We start from the raw sequence: 22,098 nt of genomic DNA, 5'->3' as shown, positions 1-22,098 counted from the left end.
ATCTCTGTATTTGCTGATACCCTGACAGGTAAACTGCCTTTCTTCCGAATTAAAATCTAACCCTTCTTTCTCTTCTTCAGGTAATTTCAATTTAAAGTTAAGAAGCTGCAGCTACATCAAAATAACTTCTCTGGACACTTCATTCTAGTGGATTTAAAACAAAAAGCTCAAGAAATTATGTGTTACAAAAAAAAAAAGATAGACTGTATTTTTAGGCTTGCCTTGTTGTTAAAAAAAAAAAAGGCACACAATATCCAAGTCTTTCAACAATCTTACAATACTTCATTTTCAGCAAAACTTGACAAAGGTTTCTATATTTCAAGCATATTACATGCCTAGGGGTTTTGTGCAAATAAAACTGATGGGTTTAAGGACAGAAACCCAATTTAGTACTCTTACTAAAGAAGCATACAGTGTGTGTTCAACCACCCTATTAGTCACCAGAGAACCCACACAGGTGAGCCGTAGAAAAACAGACTGAAATAGTGCTAAGTGTAGAAAAACATAAGATTTTATCTGCACTTCCTTCCTAAAATAAAGACATCAAAAACAAACTAGAAGTTATGACAAATCCTAAACTTACTTCAAGATGTTATAATAAATTGTACCAAAGCAACTAACTGTAGTCACTGCTGTTTCCAAAGTTTCAAAGGATGTCAAGTCCCTCAGCTCATGGAAGATGCTGGCAAAGAAATAGCTTGGGAGCACTAAGACTCTTTTAAAAAGACTACCGTATTCTGAAGGGTAGGGAAATATTTTCTTCAGCATTTTTCTTTATTCAGCTACTTCACTTACACAGTAAGAGTGAAATTCTGATTGAGATTTCTCAAGTAGAAAAAAATGTTCTCTTCTTCTATCCCATGAACAAACGTTACAGGTCAGGGTGAGATATTAGTTCTCAAATAATGACCAGTATAAATCAGGAAAAAATAATTCCGTTCACTACCTATGGGTTATACTTAATCTTGTTTAATAATCCAATTTTAAGACAAAATTAAGTTTTGACAAACTTTATTATTCTTACAATAATTGTATCTAGCTGAAAAAACACAAGATGCTTTTCATCCTTTTTTTTAATTGAAGCCCAATTTCACAAATCTCAACTGACAATTGGCTATTAAACACATTATTTGTCATTTCCTGTTAAGAGCATGTTAATATGCAACAGTTCGAGAATGTATAGCTAATGCATAAACATCTTGAGATGCAAGTGAGTCTCTCCCAACAGGCAGATAAATTAACTACAATATTAAGAACAATTAGATATTTATTTAGAGATTTCCTACAAAAATTTTATAGCTGGTGACTTAACCTGTCAACACACACATTTCTAACTATAACTGATTCTCCTAGAAAAATAAAACTAGTTTTTCAGGTGTTCTGCTCTTAAGAGTCTAGGGGAGCCTGCTCTAACGCATGCTCCTTGGGCAGGCATTTTAAAACCTACTACCCAGGGAAACTGAGGACTTCTTTGGCATGGGACAGCCAGTTGCTTCTTCAAACCACAGCCCCTCTCCTCCCCCCCTACCATCTTATTGTTTTGCTATACTTTCCCAGAGGCACCATCTACTTCCTCAACCAACTGCCAAATGAGCTATACCCAAGCAGAGGACATAAAATTTTAACTATGGTTATCTGAAACAATTTGATGTACTTTGGCAAATAGTGATGAAAGAGCTACTCTAGTGTTACACACAACAAGCAGTTTTTATCTGAAAAAGTTAGTGGCACCATTTAACTCTTCCAACATTGCAATTCTTAGTTTGAGGAAGCATCATGGAGAACGGCTGAGTACCGCTCAGGAGAATTTGCCCACACTGTTCTAAAAAAAGCACAAAAATGCATAAAATAGATCCAAAACTGTAAGAAACATATGGAAGAAGAATAAAGACACTTACCACCACAACTGAAAACCACTCCTCTACAATGCCCTAAGTATATTCTCCAATGAACAAGATTATTAGGTTACAGAAGTTAAAAGAAAACTGAACTTTCTTCTTCTTCACTTCTCTTTCCTTAAACTTAGCTTAGCTCGTTAGTAACCCTTAGTTCATCAATGCCCTCTAGATCCAAATTCTTTGAATAAAGGAAAATATGTGAAGAACATCAAGAATAGAAAGTATAACAGAAGAAAAAGAAAATATTAAAGACAGAGGAGAAGATAGGAAAAAATGGGGAAGAAATGCAGAAAAAATAACGTTAATGCAGAAAGAACAGATGGCACTAAAACCAATACATGGAAAATCCATTAAGACCTCAAGAGTATCATTATTTGTTATGCGAGCATACAGCCTGCAGACTTCAATTGGACTATTCCCATGAGTAAAATGACACACGTACAAGCTTGCCAGGTTAGTTCTAATATTGTGGATAAAAGCCTATATCCTACCTCTACCATAAGCATTTTCCTGTCTACACTTCTATTTTCTGTTCCTTTAACATTTACTGATTAGACAACATAAACATGACCCAGTTATTAGTACAATTCTGTGCATTAAAATGTGTTAGAACTAAAAACATAAATGCAAGTCTATCCTATGCTTTCATTAATGAAACTTCCTGAACACCTGAAATCAATTTTTGTTAATATAAAAGAAAATTACTTAATGTTATTGAAATGAAACCATTGTTGAGATACAGCAAAAATGACATCTGAAGTGCTTTGCTTACATTAGTGCAATGAGATGGAATTTGATCCAAGATACTACTTAGGATTTTTCCTATTGAGGATACACACTATTTCACACGAGAGAAGGGAGCAGGAAAGGAAGGGGTTCTCTGGGTTCCTACTAGAAAAATCCACTGCACAAAGGAAAAAGTATAAAATAAGTTTTTAAAAAATCTGCATTTCCAGTACATGGCTGTTTTTTCAGGTCCCCAAGATCATTGCTTTAAGTAAAATAAATGCCTCTCAAGTCTGCCAGCCTGCATTGTCATGGGAGACCCTCTCTGCAAACTGCCATCCACTACTTCAATTTCACTTTGCGAGTTGAGTCTGCATATGAGTTATTTGATATCAATTCTTATCCAAGCAATAGGAAATGTTCGTCCAAAGGTTTAACCTGTGATGAGGCTCCTTCAGGTCCAGAAAAAGGACATGAACTCTTTGTTTCTCTACAGGCAGACATCAGATGTACTTTCTGGTAGATGGCCGCTTTTTCAGGCAAGAGCTCACACCCCAGTGATATGATTAGTCTGAGATATTTTACTGGTGCCATTGTGTGCCACAAACTTGTCTCCACACCCAGAGCCTGAGGGATGAATTCTCCTGTTACACACATTTTGACACCCTAGAAGATTTTAATAGGTTTACCAGCCACCAGCTGCGAGCCAATCTATCTTGCTGGCAGCTGCAAGTACCAGACTGCTTTATGCTTTCCTTTTCTTCGCTGTCCAGGTAATCTTTGTTTTTGGAACTTTCTGTGAATGTTAACAGCATCAATCATTCATCAACAGCAGAGACATGTGGCAACAAGAGCGCAGAGCTGCCAAAAGCAAAGAACTTCCCACCAAAGAAATTCTTCTTACCAAGCCATCTACTAAGAAAGAAAAGGAAGACAGATAGAAAGAAAACATCCTCCCACCCCCCTCCAAATGCACCCTCACGCTACGATCCCCACAAACCCTGTAGCTGCTGGGGACCAGTTCCCTAATCAAGCCCTTTCACATTTCTAATTCTCAACCCTATCTTTGGACCTGGTAATTTCTCCTTTGTGTAGTTACTCTTAGCTGTGTGCAGAGATGGAGAAGTAGTATTGTAGCCTTTTTATTTTGAAAAGATTTTCTCTATTTAGAATGACACTGCATCGAGACATATTGAACAGGAAAACAAGCCACGTGCAAACACTCCAAGTCTGCTTTTCACTGTGCAGTAACAGACAAGCACTAGGTCTGTTGCAATCCTTACTAGAGGTATTTCCCTCATACAGTATCCCCACTTCATACTTTACTATGAGGCACTACAGTGGCTAAAAAAAAAACCATAAAAATCTAACCCTTTAGCTTTTCTCATACAGTTTGGAAATCACCTATCCCTGCACAAAGAGCAGCTTGCTTTTGAGACAGGGCAAGACAGATAAAATCATAGGTAGTAACCTCCTGACTGATAGCCAATGGCTTAGAAATAAAACTCTACCCATGCCCATGTGAAGTTTTTCACTGAAGACTGGACTAAGTTCAAAATAAGCATGCAACAGAAATGTAGGAAAAAAGAAAAACACAAGACTACAAGGATAATGCAAACAATTTTATCTTCAGCTATGGTTGCTTCAAAAAGGCATAAGAAAAATAAGCACAGAATTAGCTCACCAGATACGCAATGCAGACAAACTAACACAAAGGACGAAGAGATTTCTTTTTGCGCTAAGTTGGGCCATGAACTTCAGAATGAAAAAATCAGTTGAAAAGTGATCAGGATTTGTCCCTTTCAGCATGATTCATGGTCTATTCACAGCACTTACTTTTAGCCTATGAAAAACCTCTCTTCAAAGACACTGCTGAGGTGGCAACAAGAAAAAAAAAGGAGAGGTTTTAGAAAACTTATTTCAGCAGCAAGTAGGAAAGACTCCTTCAAACTACTTTAGATATTGTCTCTTACTCAGATTAAAACTCTTTTGTTTGATGGAAAGATTCAAGATGGCTTTTTCCGGTACTATGATTCTTCTAAGTTCAGTTTATTTTAAAAGTATTTATCTTACTGTGTTGCCATACTTCACATCTCTCTCAATGTATTCAGAAATATGCACACATCTATCCTCTTTGCTCATTTATGTCAGCATGTATTTAAGGGCTGCTGTAGAGACAAATACTTCTGTGAATCAAAGCGTCAGCATTTTTTTTTAAAGAAAACCTACCTATAATATTTACCATGAAACTGCAATCATTGTAACGCAAAAATCTGGATTCTTGACAGGATCATGAACACCAAAAAGAGTTTTGGAGGAATACAATTACCTTTGCAGCAACCATGACTTGACTAGTAAGAGCCTGTTATGTACCCGTAAAATACTTCAAAGAAAAATTAACAATGACTTCCTTGAGTATTATTTTTGTATGACAATTCAGATCTTCTGCCAATCCTACTCATTCACAAAACTAATACATTTCTCTTTGTTAAAACATTTCAAGAGCTCTTTACCTAATGAATGAACTCAAAATATAGAAATCAAAATCAATCAAAAATCAATACCTAAGGTATTGCAAAAAGCTATGTACAAGCTTCTTTTGAAATGTTTATTAAAATATTGATGTTTAAGTCAATATTAATCTCAAACTCATTCAAGTCTAATTTTAGACTTTTACAAAATTCCAGTGACTGTACATGAACATTTTCTTTTGTGATGTCTTTATAACATGTATATGCAGCTGATTTCATGATAAACAGTGAAGTTAATGTGTTGCCTAATGGCATTAGGTAACTGAACACAATGGGGACACATCTACCACGAATTAAATACAGTGCCAATTGGGCATAACTCATTTAAAGTTCAATGCATTAGCTCATATGTGTACATACCTACCTCCACCCCCATCTTTTTCTTCCATTTACATGCTATTGTCATTAACTGGTTGAGATGTAATAGCACAAAGCTGAAGATTTTTAGATATTCCACCCTCCCTCTCCCCCAAGAAATAATTAATTTATTTTTCACTGAAAAAAAAAAAATCACCTGGAGAAGTTGGTATGGCTGGCCCCAAGACCCCCAAAGTCTCACTAAGGAGATGGCCCCAAGGCATTTTGCAGAACACTGCAAGTTTGCCCTGCCTGTGCACAGAGTTTGCTGGGTATTAGACAGCTCCAAGCCAAAGGTCTTTAGCCGTGTTTTTGCATATTCCAGCTCCTCTGCATTTAAAAGGGAAGAATAAGGTCCTATGTTGCACACATTTTGCCCACAGTTTTCTACTTGGACATTTTCTTTTTATCATAATGGACAGCACACAGCAAAGAGTGATTTAGTTGAAATACTTGCTAGAGCTCTATTTACAAAAAGTTAGAGAAGTAAGTCTCAATCTTGTTTAGACCAGAGATGCATATTGGGTAGATAAAAACTGCGTTTATAAGCAGGGATGACAACAGTCTACCATCTAGCAAGCAAGAGAGAATGGCAGGATTCAGAGCCCAAGCCAATTAAGCATCATCACTTCCTTCCATCTGGCAGAGAGACTGCAAAAACACTTAATTAAGGAATTTGATCTCTCTGCAACTTCTAAAATAATTCAAACTTTCAGCATTTTCAGCCTGTATAATGCAGCCACCCAAACAAACATAGGCTATGATGTGTCAGTTCAGTGTTATACTGGCTTTGGTGTAATGGGTGTACTTCAAGGATGAAATAACATGGATTGAGCCCAGACAACACTGCACTGCATGGTTTGATGGGGATACATGCATTTATGGTGAACTGGAACTGTGAATTACCTGAAAAATGATCTAACCTTTTATTTAATCAGAGGCCTAATATATACCACAAACATATATATAGCCGTAGTTCTCTCTGAACACACAATTTTACATTGGATTAAATTCAAATAACTAAATTCAATTAGTCCTCTGGAACAGAAAAGGAAATGTCCACAGGGGGAAAAAAAAAGTATGTAAAAACTAGTGCAAAAAGCATCTAGTTTCTCTACTTTTAAACAATCCTGTATATTTCAAAGTTGCTAGCTAATAAGTAAAAGTTACTAGCTAATAACCAAAAGAGATATTGCTGAATGGCTATATGGCCACTTCTTACAAGAAACCTACTGGTGGTGAGTTATCTCTGTAGATGAACAAAAATTAACTATATTCAGAACGCTTCCTTATTTGGTGGCAATGTGTTTTGGTTTTTTTTGTTTTATTTTATTTTTAAATCAGGAGCAGGGAGAAATGTAGCCTCTAATATGCTCCTTCAGTTGAATAACTTCTAGGTGAAGTCAAAGCTGAGACTCAGAACTCCCCATAAGCCCCAGAACATCCTGTGGCAGGTTAAAGACGGCAGCTGTAAAGCATTTCGCCATTTAAATTAAAACAAGAACCTTTTAACAAGAAGTAAGATAAACTTTCAGCAGTGTTAAGTACATAAAAATGTTAGCAAACAGCATATTTCAGATATCTATTAGCCATATCCTATAAAACCACTCTTAAAAAACTAACCCCTCCAGCTCAAAATATATCTGCCTTTCCAAATGAGATAGAAAAGGGAAAAAAGAAGTGATCAATGGAGAACATTCTAAAGGATAACATTCTCACTCTAGAAAGAATTTACCAAATACGGGCTTACCTTTACTTGGTGCTGATTTTCTCACAGAAGCTACATGGTCTTCGGAGATAGCAAGACGCCTTAGCACGTCAGCCAACGCTGCTTTTAGCACAGTGATTTCATCTTCTTGTTGCTGTACTCTCAGCTCCAGGGCTGAAAGACGGTCCTGGACATCAGACGTGCTCGCAGCTGAGATGCTGTCATCTGTACAGTGGGAAAGCAGAGTAGAAAGAGACGTTTAACTGTTTTGTTCTTAACTAAAAGCCACAGAAAAAAGCATGTACAGCATGAGTATGTCTGTCCCATCATTTTGAAATACTGAAGACATTCAAACAAATATGTTCAGGCAAATAAGGAATGGATATTATGTTAAACATATCAAATTAGTGCTTCAAGACAGAAACTTTACTTATCATTAGCCAAGACAGAAGGCTTAAGGTGCATGGCCCTATAACAATCAGAAGAGGCAATGTGCTTTCTGTTAAAATAGCGTAGAAAGAAAAACATGCTTAGCAGCAGAAGACAGACTGAAATTAAGCTTATTTAAATAGCCAGCTGAATTAACCAAAAAGGTATAAAACTGTGGTAAAATTTTGCAATATATTCTTTTGGAACTGTTGAAGAATTTTAACTGTGATCCTTAGTATTAAAGAAAGTTGTAAAGCTGAAGAAAAAATTCCACAGTTGAACATAAAAGTATTGCTAGCCACGACCTAATTGCATCAAGTGGCAATCTCAATCTAAATGGTCTAAATCAGAGTTCTTAACTTCAATTCCTTCTCTAACTTTTTTCACATCACCACCCTGTACGTGCCAGAAAAACATATGACATTATAAAATTTGGCCTGAAGTGAACAGAAAATAAATACACTGCAAAAAGGTTCCAAAAATCTGTTTGGCCACACAGAGATAGATTAGCATTGAAGGCATAATCCAGCCAAATCTATTCTTCAGTGGTAAAAAGAAAATTACAGCTTCTGCATACTGTTTGCCTTTGACAGTTCTTTGTATTACTTCTGCCAAGCCAAAATAACGCGTAACAGACTTTTGTATTTGGCCGTTCCAATAAATCACAGGCCAACCACTAAACAAAAAACACCATAAAAGAATATGTTGCTTAATCACAAGGTACTGAATTCCTTATCCATCCTGATTTAGGCTTACCAAAAACTCAGGAAGGGACTTCTAATACAGGTTTACAAAATTTACCTGTATTACACAGACAGACAGTGTAAGTCCATTTTCTATGAAATGTATACAAAGAGTGAATTTACACGTAAGGGTAAATAGCTGATATTATTACTGCAATTATATACAATCAAAACTTTAGTTCATTAATCTTATGAAGATATACCAAGGAAAAAAAAGAGTTAATATAAGCCACAATCCTAAAACTGTTTTTCACTAAAAAAGCCTTAATCTTTGAAATACTTGAATAAGGGCACTTTTAAAATAAATGTAAGCAAAAGAAACACTGAGCCAAACCCCTCCACTGAATTAAATATGAAAGCGATTAAGGAGTTTAATGCCAACTTCCATTCAGTTAAAACATGATACTCACTACTGAAGGACCAAGAATTGAATCAACCAAAATAAAGAATCACAGTAACACTTTCACAACACCAACAAAATTCCTGCATAGAATTAGTAAAACAAACTAATATTAGTAGTGAAATGTATTCACGATTATTATTACATTGAAAGGAACAGTTAAGATTACATTGATAAAACAACGCCTACACGAAGACAGTTTTGCGTATTGATTTAATTCACTATTTGGTTAAACCAAAAGCAGAAGTGTATCACTTCACAGGTAATACTGTATTCATTCAGGCTAATAAATAAAACAAACTGTGGGGGAATTAATAAGGCATGTACTCAGACTGAGATCCAGAGACAAAAGATCAGAACAACTCTGTACAAAATGCCTTTAATATCATTAGCCATAACTGTACCTCCTATATGCAGAAAATTTATTTTAACGACTCTACAGCCCAGCATATCCAATGCTCTCTCAAGAGTACTTTACAAATCCAGACCAGTGACAGCTACCCCAGGTTGGGAAAGACTGTGTAAGATTCTTTTATTAAAAACCCCATTTTCAAACGATAAAACCTATCTGTTTTAAGGAGCTAGTAGAAGTTCCTAAAAGCACACATACCTGTGCAGCATATAAAAAGGAACTAAGGTAATTTTACATTAATTCAGGAAGAAAAGCTTTTGCTTTAGGGAAGTAAATAGACTTCAAGAAGCACCATATAATTCACATTTTTGCTATCCTTACAATATTAGCCTTTAAATACATGCAACGGACCAGTCAAAATGAACACTGCAGAAAACAATGACAGTTATTTTCAAAATAGTATAATCTTTCTAACTCATCTTACACTGACTAGCAGTTCAAACAGAAGAGACAAGTATGACATTTCCTTAAAAAAGAAAAGAAAAAAAATACAGGAAAAAAAAAAAGGAAAGCTTAATTTTTTCCTTTTTTGTCTGCCAAAGCCTTCAATTAATGAACTACTAAAAGGTCTTATAATGGATAAATTATGGATAAATTCCCAGGCTGTATAAATATACAGCAGATCACTCTAAAACATTTGTAAAAGAAGGAAGTAGTTATGTCAAATCATCATTTCAGAAGCCGGACATTACTGTGTTCTCTGTGTGGAGTCCAAATAACAGTAATTACCAAACCAGCCATGCTCCACTGTTGGTCTGTCTCTCTGATGAGCATAGATGCAAGTGCTCTGCCCAACGTGGACATCTTTCTTCCCCACTGACTACTAACATGGCCTAGACTGCTTCTGCTGAACCCCAGCACCCCAAAAAAGGGACGCATTAGATAGCTCCTGCAGTTCCCAAAGCCACAGTTATGTCACTAATTAGAAACCTGAAAGGAAAGCAAGAGAGCAAATCTTTCTGCCCTGTAAGGGTGAGCTGCAATGCTCTGACCTCCTCAACTTATCAAATGCGATGGTAGAGGAGTTGAGCAATGTCCACCTCCGTGACCTGTCCTATGGAGGTTTAACCCCTAGACACAGCATCGAGAGGCAGAAGGACCCACAAACTCAACTTCATCCCAACAGCTTGTCAGAGGTCGTAGCTGTATAAATAGGGCATGAGTAGGAAACCAAGACGGTTAAGCCATTTAGCTGATTCAAAAACAGGCAAAGCAGTGGGCAATGTGTGTGTACAATGGCAGAAAAGAGGTTTCAAACCACCAGTGGCTTTTGCATTGCAAAGAGGGCACATGAGACAGTGACTGAAGGTTGGACAGCAAGAAGATCACTAGAAAATCACAGATATTTTGGTTGATCAAAGAACAGTAGCACAATAGGAAAATATTTTATTGTTCTTTATCACTCTACAGAAGCAGCATCTGTTTCAAGTGATGACAATCATATATTACCCTGGCAACTATTAGAGAATTAAAATGAATGACTCCCAACCCAAACACCTCACCCATGAAAGCAAATATTCAACTGAACTTCAACATGCCCTCCTTGGTAGTGTCTTGAAAAGCAAGTCAACTAGGGATTAGCTTAAAAGAAGATGCCTTGAAAGTAAACACAACTGCAATCCTTGAGATCATTTTGACAAATCTGCACAATGCAAAACTATACTTTTTTTTTTCCATAGAAGTTTTCAAAATCTCTTCCAGATTTCTTCTTCCATTAAAAATACATTCTTACAGTCTACAGAACTATTTCAAAAGAAGTTTAAACAAAAAGCTTCCTTCAAGTGCATGCCCTTCCCCCTTCAGAGGGGAAAGAACTCTTATGCAAGTACAAAATCTGTCACTTGTGAAGCAGAAGTCCATCTCCTCCCTTCCTCTTCTCCCACTCCTAAACATCTGGCCTTTTCCTCATGCTGTCTCAGACATCTATCCAGGCCTTCCATGAACCACTCTTAATTTACTAAACCAGAGGGAGATTTATTTATTTATTCATCTATTTAAAGAGGGAAACCAGTTAAGGGTACATATCAAGAAATTTGTAAGTGAAGTTGACTACTGATTCATTCACTTAATTAATTTTAAAAAGATCTTTTTAGTTACCTGGTTATTTTTATTATAATCAAATAGCATAATTTCTGATGTGTCAGTCACGTTTCCCAAGCTGTTCATGACCTATGCATTCAAGAGAGCCACTGGGAAGAGAACCATTGCAAAAAAAGCACCATCTGCAGTGCTTGCTGGTAGTAGTGAGGAGACATCCACACAGATGAGGATCTAAGGTCCTTCAATCTTAAAAAGTGGTTTAAAATAAGAGTATTGGTACTCAAATGACAGCAAAACCATGCTAGGTCTAAACGTACAGTACTGTAAATTTCAAAATAAGATGTCTTATTTTATCATAGTTGCCATAGCTCAATAGATTTTTAATTTTAGCCACTAAAACATCAATTCTTCCCCCGCTTTTGGAGTAAGCAGGGATGTATACGGGATGTTTGTATTCAGTACTCATGAGACATCTGGACGACCCTAAAAATTAGGGTTCACTTTTCATAGTCAATGAACAGCATTAAACAGATGCATTATGCTGCATGGGACTCCTCAAGTCACATGCATCAAACCACTCCCAGTAGACTGAACAAAGCAGCAGCTCAAACCACCCCTTAGACTTGGGCCAGGAACTTTGGAAGGGGTATCCAGCACATAGTAATGGTACTTAACAAACCTTGTGACCCATGTATCCCTCCTGTCCTCACATGTCACCAACCAGGCAAGTGAGGATAACAGCATTTGAAAAGTATCACCCTTCATCACTCATTGCCTAGCAGAAATTTGAAATGGCTGCATTTAAAAAAAAAAAAAAAAAAAATCATACTACTGAACCATCTATTCTGGAGGCCCCTCAACAATTCCAGAGCATCCATTATCACTTCTCTGAGTCAATTCCTCCCAGCCCCGACTAAACATAAGTAAGGGCTTCATTTTAGACATAAGTAACATTTCAGAAAAACAAATTTTACAAACTCCAGCACATGGAAACTTAAACCACAGGGTGGAAAATTCTACATTTTATCCAATAAAGCCACACAAACCACAGATATTTTTAAACCCCTGCCTGCCAAGGCACCCACACAGTTTTCTATGTTTTCCCCAGAGTGGTAAGAGACTTTTATTACAGAAATGCAATAGAAATTACTTGGAGTGGTATAAAGCTCTGGCTCACAATTTCAGGGAGTAATTGGCCCAAAAGAACCCTTTCTCACTGGGACTACAATCTGTCCATGTGTGTAGGAAGGTACGTATTTGCACGACTTGTAATTTTTATTCTGAAGAGCAGTGAATAATTTGACTCTGTATGAGGCTTATATTTCCAGAGAGATAACTGACAAATTTGTTTTTCCTACCATGTTAACTGAAAGAAAATTCTCTGCAGTTCTCTGCAGCTCACTTGTCTTAAGACTAGCTTATAAAAGATCAGGAATTCTGTTCCATATCTCAAATATATAATTCTCAAAAAAAAAGAGAGAAGTAGAACTAGAAGTAGAACTAGACTCTACACTTTTGCCCACAGTATCTCCTTCACCTCCTCCAAAGGCCAGCACACACACAAATTATCTCGGTTTTGTAAAGGACGTGAGTCATGGAAGGAACATGAGAACAGGAATTAAAACCCACAACACAAATGTGGAAGATTAAAAAAGCTTCTCCCTCCTCCTCCTCCCCACCCCAATGATACTGTATTAACTCTGATGTGTCCCTAGAAGCTAGATCTGGTAGCATGGAAGTGGAATAGGAAGTTGTCCCCAAATTGTCCTTTCCTGCAAATGCAAGACTATGGCCTTTAACATTCTGGATTACTCCACATATTTTTTATTTCCTTTCCTACTTCTTCATTCTCTTTCCCTAATTTCCACTTTTTCCATTCAGAAGTAAAATAATGCACTGCTTGATCTCACATTAATTGTTGGAGACAAAGGTAAAAGCTCTTTCTGCACTTTCTTGTAGAACAATGCAGATGCTTTGAGATGGGTACAGATAAGTCACTGACTGCAGACAGTGATCTCCAATTCAGGGCTCTCAAATATGCAGCATGTTAGTACTTCCAACACTAGCTAAGCGTTGTGTTTTTCTCTTCCACAGACATTTCTTCAGGTTTTCGGGAAGAACGCATGTTGTCACACACCACTCATTTGCTCAGGCTTGATGCTGCACAAGGACCACCATGTTGAGCAAATTGTCTTCCTTCTGCAGCTCATAAGATTAGACTATGAAACATTAAACAATCTCATTTTAGTCCTCTACATGCTAGTTAATAAAAAAAGATGCATTACTCTCCACTAGCCTTTAACAAGCTGCTTTAAATGCAAGTCCACAGTAAGCACTAAGTTTATTTGCACAGATCTTAGTGCAAAATCAGACCATAAAATGAGAGTGCAATGTCTAGTGGATAGTGCCATAAACATCAAAAGTGATCACCCCAATAGCTAATCTGCCTTTTTAATCATAAAACGTGTAAAAAGATTGCTTATTATTCACTTTAAAATATAGCAGTGCAATGTGCCATGCTAACTGATGGATAAAGAACTTGGTCATATAAAAAAACACCAACAAAAAAACCCCAACCCTCACTCAAGTCTGAAAATGCAGACTGTGCCTAAAAACCTCAAAACCCTGAAAGGAATATAATCTATGCTGTTAAGAATTTATGCATGACTTGAATAAATGTAAACTGGCCCATCTGGAATACAGACCTGTATATATCTGTATAGATAATCACACACAACAAAATGCAATTTAAAAAAAAAGAGGGGGGAGGGGACATAAACTATAAATTTAAATCATTAAAGCAGCGCATTAAATCTTAGAAGAACAAAGATATATAACTACACTGGACAAAGTTTCCTTAGGACTTTTCAATTAAGCACAATATATACATTATACAACTGCAGTTTTCTGTCTGTAGATGATCCATGAGGAGATATTACCCTAGCATGTGAAAATTATGAAATGCAATAGTCACTACTGATCTTTGCTATTTGTGAACTGCTTTATGGTTTATTTGAAGTGAGTTCATGCCTGGCAGCCTACTACTGCACCATTACATTATAAAGAACATCACCTGTGTTTTCAGGCAATCTCATTTAAAGGGTTGGTCTGACACGTAAGATGATCTACCGCTTCATCTCTAGTAATTAGTAGTTCTACTTGTGTACACCAAACAGATTTGTGCACATAAGCTTTCAAATATTTTTTTTTTTCTGACGTGAAAAAGCAAGGGAAGGAGAAAGATAAAAAACGATACAAAAACTTCCTGAAAAAATAACTTTGTAATAACCACAAATTACAGCTGTTATGACAAAAATATTTTTGTAATAATCCTGTGCATCTGCTGCTGTAAACACTCATATTATTTTTAATACAGATAATCTAGAAATATATCATCACAAGATTCACAGGGCACAACTCCACCCATGCTGTATTTGACCAACATGACTGTTCAGCTTGCCTAGGTTTCCAGTATTTATTGGGCACACAAGTTTTAAGAAGAAACAGATCAGACTTCATACTTGCCAACACCAGTTTTGATACACAGACCAAGAAAACAAAAGAAAACCAACACTTACACAGACTTCTCATATTTTATATTGGTATCTGTATAATTACTCGAAAAGGCAGGTAATTATGCTGGCTCTCTCATGTAACCTTCCCCAACTGCATACTTCATATCAGCTCCACCTCCATTAAGACACATCTCAACAGTAAGACTATTCATGGGATTTTCACCCCCCACTACTTAAAAAGCCTTGTGGTTTTTAAGTATCTTTCTTCCCCTAGCATTGCTTAACTCTTGATACTCCTGACACTGTTCTAAAGCTCAGGACTCTTCAACACTTTGCCTTCAACCAGCAAGACATGCCTTTATCTTCCAAAATGGTGTTTCTGCTCAACAGATGAGCAACTGTTGCTCACTGTTGTGACACTCCATAGACGGAATTCATGGTGTCTACAGGCACCTGCTTGGGATCCCCCTTATAACTTGCTCAGCAGCAATCCCAGTCACCCCAAGCTCTTTTTAATATCTGATGCCACCTTATTTTCATGTCACAGTAAGAGAAAGAGAGGGGCAGACAGCATCTTTTCTAACACATATGCTTGGAATTTCACATAGCAACCAGAGAGACAGCTGCAACAAACTGCTCTAAGTTACACATGCATTAAAAATAACACTTTAGCACACATACATTAGGATTCCTTCGTCAAAAATATTTCATGTTGGGCTAGAAGTGTTAGAACACTTCCATGATAAAATGCTAATCTAAGAGTTACAAATTAATAACTTTGCCAAGCATGAAACTATGTAGGCTAAAAATTTCAGTGCCTGGAGTTCCTTTCCCCTATCCTCCCCCATGCCCAAACTGATCTAGTTAAAATTTTCTAAGGAAACAACTTTTCACTTGCTGAAGATGAAGAGGGACCGGAACTCTGAGGTCTTCCTTGCCACCAAGGGCTCTGCCAACGCTTGCCTCCCCGCACCATGAACAGATGGCACCCCGGCCGCCCCATGGAGAAACTCAACAGGTTCCAGCTTTGCAGGATGAAGGCAAAGCCAGACACTGCTTCGGGCTGAAGGGTGCCCAGAGCAGGACACCAAGAACAGGAAAGCATCCATCCTGCACTCCTTAGGCCACACAGAGGAAGAACCTGCATGTTCTGCCTAACCTGAAACCCTGGACATCAGGGTGGAAAAGTGCTGAGCTCTCACAGGTACCTCACACCAGCAGCAATCAGGCTTTTGATGTGTACAGGGCTGTCCTACCTATGCACTTTGACAATCAAGTCTTCCCAGTTTCAAATTGGGCAATTACTTAATTAGAAAATTAGGTAATTAGCAGATGCTTTTGACCTTAATCTCTTCTTAACTTCACTCTTCATCTGTTAAATGCAAGCATCATCCCACACTGCATAAAGGTTAATTAACACTTGTGGGCTACCAAAGCACTACCATAAGTGCTGTAGTGAAGTCAATGTTTAAATTCATGCATTTCTCTGAAAAGCAAGGCTAAAAGCTTTGCCATAAAAATAATATAGGAAGACATGCAAAGAAAATTAAGGCAACTCAAAATGCTGAACAACCGCTTTTTAGGCAGAATCACCTTTTCCGAGTTCTGAGTTGGAGGAGACTATGATCAAGTAATTAAAGGCTGCATCTTAATACCTATATGATCCAGAAGATTAAATATAGGCTTGAAGGACTACCCCAGTTCTGACTTTCATGTCCTGTATTTTGACTTCCCACTCACAACACTTCTCTTTAACCATATGTCATTACTGCATAAATCTACAAAAGTCAGCAGCAGTAATTGTCACTGATCTGCTCAACACAACGAATGATAATAATAACCATATTCAGGCTCGGACAAAAGTACCACTATCCAAAACATCATGAAGTCCAGCAAACGTCGTAGAGAGTTCACCGAGAAACATGGGATCATCTGAAACACTGGTTTTCCTGGAGTATTTGCAAACTCAGTTTCACAGACAGGTACTCACCAGTTATCTGGCAGGCAAGGAAATTGGTGTGAAGGCTTGTAAATGGGGGGGGGGAAAAAAGGGGGGGGGGGTGGCGGGACGCGGCAGACTAAAAAAAAAGGAGCACTCAGAATGATCTCAGACTCTCCACCTCTCTCTGCACCCCTCCCTCCCCTCGGGGCCACTTATTTTTTAACTGTTCTTGTCAGAGTGATGGTGCTAATTCCTGCTCAGAGAAGTGTCCATATATTTAGGGTATCTTTTTTTCAGAATTTAAGCACCAATTCATACAGGTTACCTCTGATTTTCCAAGCTATATTTCCAATATATTTTTCTAGTAACATGCAAATAAAATGCAAGTTTGCAAAATATTCAAGCTTTAGATTGCAACATCTCAGGGAAAGTCCAACATTCCCCATCGCTGCAGTACACCTCCTCTGATGCAAAACATTTGAATTCAGTAGTACCAACATACCTTTAATCTGAAACTTACGGAAACCTTCCAACATCTTAAATATTTATTGCTTATTTGGGCAACAAACTTATCTGAGTTTTTGTTTGTGATGTGCTTTTAACAAGTACATTTTTGCCCCGGAGGAAAGCTGGTTTTACTCTTGAAGCTTGTTATACTCTCATCAATTCTAGGGTATAATTTCAGCAGCAAAACAGAAAAGCACTGAAATCATTGAGATAACATCAGGCAAAGCAACATACCCTCTTCTTTTATGGATACAATTTATTTTGTACCATGCAATGTTTATTTGCAAAATTTTACTAATCTAAAATCCTAGAAGACAAATGAATAATCTCCAGCTTCTGTTACAGAGCAATCAAGTTAGACATTATCTCTGTAAATAAAAGTGTTGGAATATTTCTGAAATTTGTTGTATTGGCTGCTTCATTGTGCTGTTCTTTTTTCCTGCCCCTAGGACTCATAAGTAACTAATTTGTAACATCAAAAATACCACTGTACAAACTATGTTTCTTTTATCTCATTCTGTGCTATTTTAAGGCGCTCTATCATAAATGCCACTATGCAAAACTCCATCAAGTCAGGAAAAAGAGAGTCCTGGCCTATTTTATTAATTTCTTTTGCCAAAAGAAATATGTTTTTGTCCACGCTGTCCACTTATGAATCTGGGTTGTACAGGTTGTGCAGCTGTCAGTGGTTGCTTGTGTTTCACAGGCAATAGGATGTTATCTGGTAGATTTAGTGTTATGTTTACGCAACAAGAATAATCTCCTGTTGGAATGATGGACATGCATATAAAAATACCAGTATTAAGGTACTGACACGTTAAAGAGATTCACTTCTTGATATTGATATTAAACATGGAGCATAGCAAATGCTGTTCTCACTTGTCTTCATCTTCCTTCATGCTTAAGGGACAGCTGCCCAAGCCTGTCCTTTGCAGCATCACTTCAGGCCCAAAATTCAGCCTTAAAGTGCAGACATCCCTGTTCATCAGCACTCCTCCAAATTCACAGCGACCCTCTTGTGGGTGCCAGGACAGCAGGGCAGGATGCCATGCTCATCCCAGGGGACAGAGCCCTGCGCCCACTCCCAGGGAGGCTGGCGACTCCCCACAGGCCACCAACTCACTGCAATTCAGTTTTGTGGTGCTGGCATCCCCCTGGGCACTCAGAGCTCCCTCTCCCAAAACACTCCTCTCCCCCCCCAGGGGAAGCCTTCCCTTTCGGCTCTGCTGAGAAGAGCGGGATCTGGTGGGTTTTTGTGCTCAACAGAAACACACTTGCACCAGAGGAGGGAGGGGAAAGGGACCAGGGCTGGTGTACACAGCAGGATATTTGACAGCTCTTATCTCTGCAACTCACAGGACAGTGATTTCAGATAAAGGTAAAATCTGTTTGGAAAGAGACTTGGCAAGTCACTGTCTTATCTTAGTTTTCTAGTATTTCATAGAATCATAGAATCATTTAGGTTGGAAAGGACCTTCAAGATCATCAAGTCCAACCATCAACCATACCCACTAAAGCATGTCCTGAAGTGCCTCGTCTACACGCTTTTTGAATACCTCCAGGGATGGTGACTCAATTACTTCCCTGGGCAGCCCATTCCAATGTCTGACAACCCTCTCAGGAAAAAAAATTTTCCTAATATCCAATTTAAACCTCCCCTGTCGCAACTTGAGGCCACTTCCTGTCGTCCTATCTCCACCCACCTGACAGACCAGCACCCACCTCACTACAACCCCCCTTCAGGTAGCTGTAGAGAGCGATAAGGTCTCCCCTCAGCCTCCTCTTCTCCAGACTAAACAGCCCCAGTTCCCTCAGCTGCTCCTCATAAGACTTGTGCTCCAGGCCCCTCACCAACTTGGTTGCCCTTCTCTGGACACGCTCCAGCACCTCAATGTCTTTCCTGTAGTGAGGGGCCCAAAACTGAACACAGGACTCAAGGTGCAGCCTCACCAGTGCCGAGTACAGGGGAACGACCACCTCCCTGCTCCTGCTGGCCACACTATTTCTGATACAGGCCAGGATGCCGTTGGCCCCCTTGGCCACCTGGGCACACTGCTGGCTCATATTCAGCCGGCTGTCAACCAGCACCCCCAGGTCTTTTTCTGCTGGGCAGCTTTCCAGCCACTCTTCCCCAGGCCTGTAGCGCTGCATGGGGTTGCTGTGACCCAAGTGCAGGACCCGGCACTTGGCCTTCTTGAACCTCATACAATTGGCCTCGGCCCATCGATCCAGCCTGTCCAGATTTCTCTGGAGAGCCTCCCTACCCACCCTCAAGCAGATCAACCCTGCCTCCCAACTTGGTGTCGTCTGCAAACTTGCTGAGGGTGCACTCGATCCCCTCATCCAGATCATTGATAAAGATATTACACAGAACAGGGCCCAACACCGAGCCCTGGGGAACACCACTTGTGACCTGCTGCCAACTGGATTTCACCCCATTCACCACAACCCTCTGGGCTCGTCCATCCAGCCAGTTTTTCACCCAGCAAAGAGTACACTTGTCCAAGCCATGAGATGCCAGTTTCTGAAGGAGTATGCCATGATGAGAGACAGCGTCAAGTCCTTGCTGAAGTCCAGGTAGATAACATCCACAGCCTTCCCCTCATCCACTAGGTGGGTCACCCAGTCATAGAAGGAGATCAGGTTGGTCAAGCAGGACCTGCCTCTCGTAAACCCATGCTGACTGGGCCTGATCCCCTGATTGTCCTGCACATGCCATGTGAGCGCTGTCAAGACAAACTGTTCCATAATCTCCGCCAGTACCGAGGTCAGGCTGACAGGCCTGTAATTCCCTGGATCCTCTCTCCGACCCTTCTTGTAAATGGGTGTCACATTGTCAAGCCTCCAGTCATCTGGGACCTCCCCTGTTGACCAGGATCGCTGATAAATGATGGAGAGTGGCTTGGCAAGCTCCTCTACCAGCTCCCTCAGTACCCTTGGATGGATCCCGTCTGGTCCCATAGACTTGTGAGTGTCCAGACAGCATAGTAGGTCACTATTTCCTCTTGGATTATGGGGGGTGTATTCTGCTCTCTGTCCTTGCCTTTCAGGTACAGGAATTCCTTCCCCTTATTCACACCCCATTTGCGGCCACTGCTTTATTACCTCTCAATACCAGAGCCCATTCAGGAAAATGCCAACTTTCTCTCCAGCAAGCCAAAGTGACCTTGAAAAGTTACTGTCTCTCTTCGCATTTTCTTATCCAAAGGATGACGATACGCTCACTGCCTTGTGAAAAATAAGCTCTATTAAGAGACAAGCCTTCTGGAGGGAGTATTAATTCCAGCGTTAAGTTTTCTCCTGTGATCATCCATCATGGCTGAGGCACTGCCACACCGGAGCCAAGGCGACCGGTTGTGCTTGTGTACCTGTCACGCTCTGTCCCAGCAGGCCTCATCCCCTGCAGAAGGCACCCCTGGTTCCCAGCTCTGTGTTGGAAACATTACACTCGCTGTTGCAGCAGAGGATACCACCTCACAGTCATTACATGTCTCCTGTATTTTGTAGGCAAGAACAGACATAAGGTTTGCTTTTGATATTTTTAAAAGTCCACGGTTTCTTGGGAGTGTAAGACTAAATCTCTTTAATCACAAGCCAGATCCAACATGACACTTCTAACAGCAGCAGTCAAAATCCCACTTTTGTTTACCTCCACAAAGATGCCTCCCCAAGTTCTGCAACTGCTTGCAGCTTTGATACTAGAGGAACACCTCTACAACAGCTAATGCTTACTCCAGGTACAACCAAATCAACAGCAGTTTGGTGGGGTTTTTTTGCATAGGAAAGATCTAAAATGTCTCCATACAGACTAGGCATAGTACAGACGCTGCTAAGCTATCTGCGTAGTTTAAAGGATAAAGCACAAGCTGCATGACTCCCACACAGCCAACCTGTAAGGTGGTATCTGTAACTACTCATCGCACATTAGTCACAATCTCCATTTCAGTTACTACAGAGGAGCAAGTATTGAGAAATAAAGGGAATATTTGCACATTGTGTGTCACAGAAAACATTTCAGACCAGACAGCAAGTATCTATTCTGGTGTAAGTCAACAGCCACCCTCAAAAAGGGGAACCAAATGTAAATACAATTAAAAAAAAAAGAAAGACTAGTTCTTTAGTTAAGCTCGTTTTGTTTTATTATGTTAGTGATTAAACAGCCCCAGCAAAGCTTTGAAGTTAACACCTATAAACAAGGTGTGGGTGGAAAGCATTGCTCACACCTTTCCTGCCACTGTGACTGCTGCTGCCTGACAGGAGACGGACTGCCAGGTCATTGATCCGGCCATTCTGCAACTCGCTGCGTCTGAACAGCTGTAGAAGTATTTCATATTAACGTTTATTATTTTACAAAGAAAGATACTCTTTTAAACAATTCAGACTGCAGATCTACCATCAAGTGTTGCCACATTTTCCTTAGCAAGGACACTATAAACAATAAGTTTCCACAAATGCTCTGCAAACAAATGAGGTAACTGTCAAATTGAACTAATTTAATTCATGAAGAGGAAGAACCCTCGAACCGCATGTGTGACTACACATACATTTTAAAAAGCTGTAGTTAGGCTGCTTCTACAGAAATGAATACATAAAAATGAAGCCAGTTTCAATGGTAATTTCAGTTGCTAATCCTGGCACTAGTACGCCTAAAATGGAAAACTCCACTGGAAAGGGAGGAATTAGGTCTCATCTTTATTTAGGCTAAGCCACAAAGCAGGTTTCAGAAGTGATTCACCTGCAACCAAACACAAACACACAGCAACAGTGTTATGTGATGCTACAAATTCCCAGAGAAAAATCACTTAACAGAACATTTTGGATGACACAGGAAGGCTAAGACCTTATAGAATTTCACCTTGAACAAATTTTATGTAGAAGTCCTACATAAAA

At 39.2% G+C, this 22,098-nt stretch overlaps 1 protein-coding gene across 3 annotated transcripts in view; it reads right to left on the bottom strand.

The window, feature by feature from the left end:
* The window catches only part of EML4 (EMAP like 4), a 168,795-nt gene that overhangs the window by 68,975 nt on the left and 77,722 nt on the right, over positions 1-22,098 (bottom strand). For all 3 annotated transcript variants that reach the window (XM_075042793.1, XM_075042791.1, XM_075042792.1), the window contains exon 2: positions 7,263-7,445. In XM_075042793.1, coding sequence (XP_074898894.1) covers positions 7,263-7,445 — 183 coding nt within the window. The remainder of the gene's footprint in view (positions 1-7,262; positions 7,446-22,098) is intronic.

The sequence above is a fragment of the Buteo buteo genome, chromosome 12 (assembly GCF_964188355.1).
Source record: "Buteo buteo chromosome 12, bButBut1.hap1.1, whole genome shotgun sequence".
NCBI lineage: Eukaryota > Metazoa > Chordata > Aves > Accipitriformes > Accipitridae > Buteo > Buteo buteo.
Note: the sequence above shows the minus strand (reverse complement) of the source record. Positions and strands in the feature narration are given on the sequence as shown.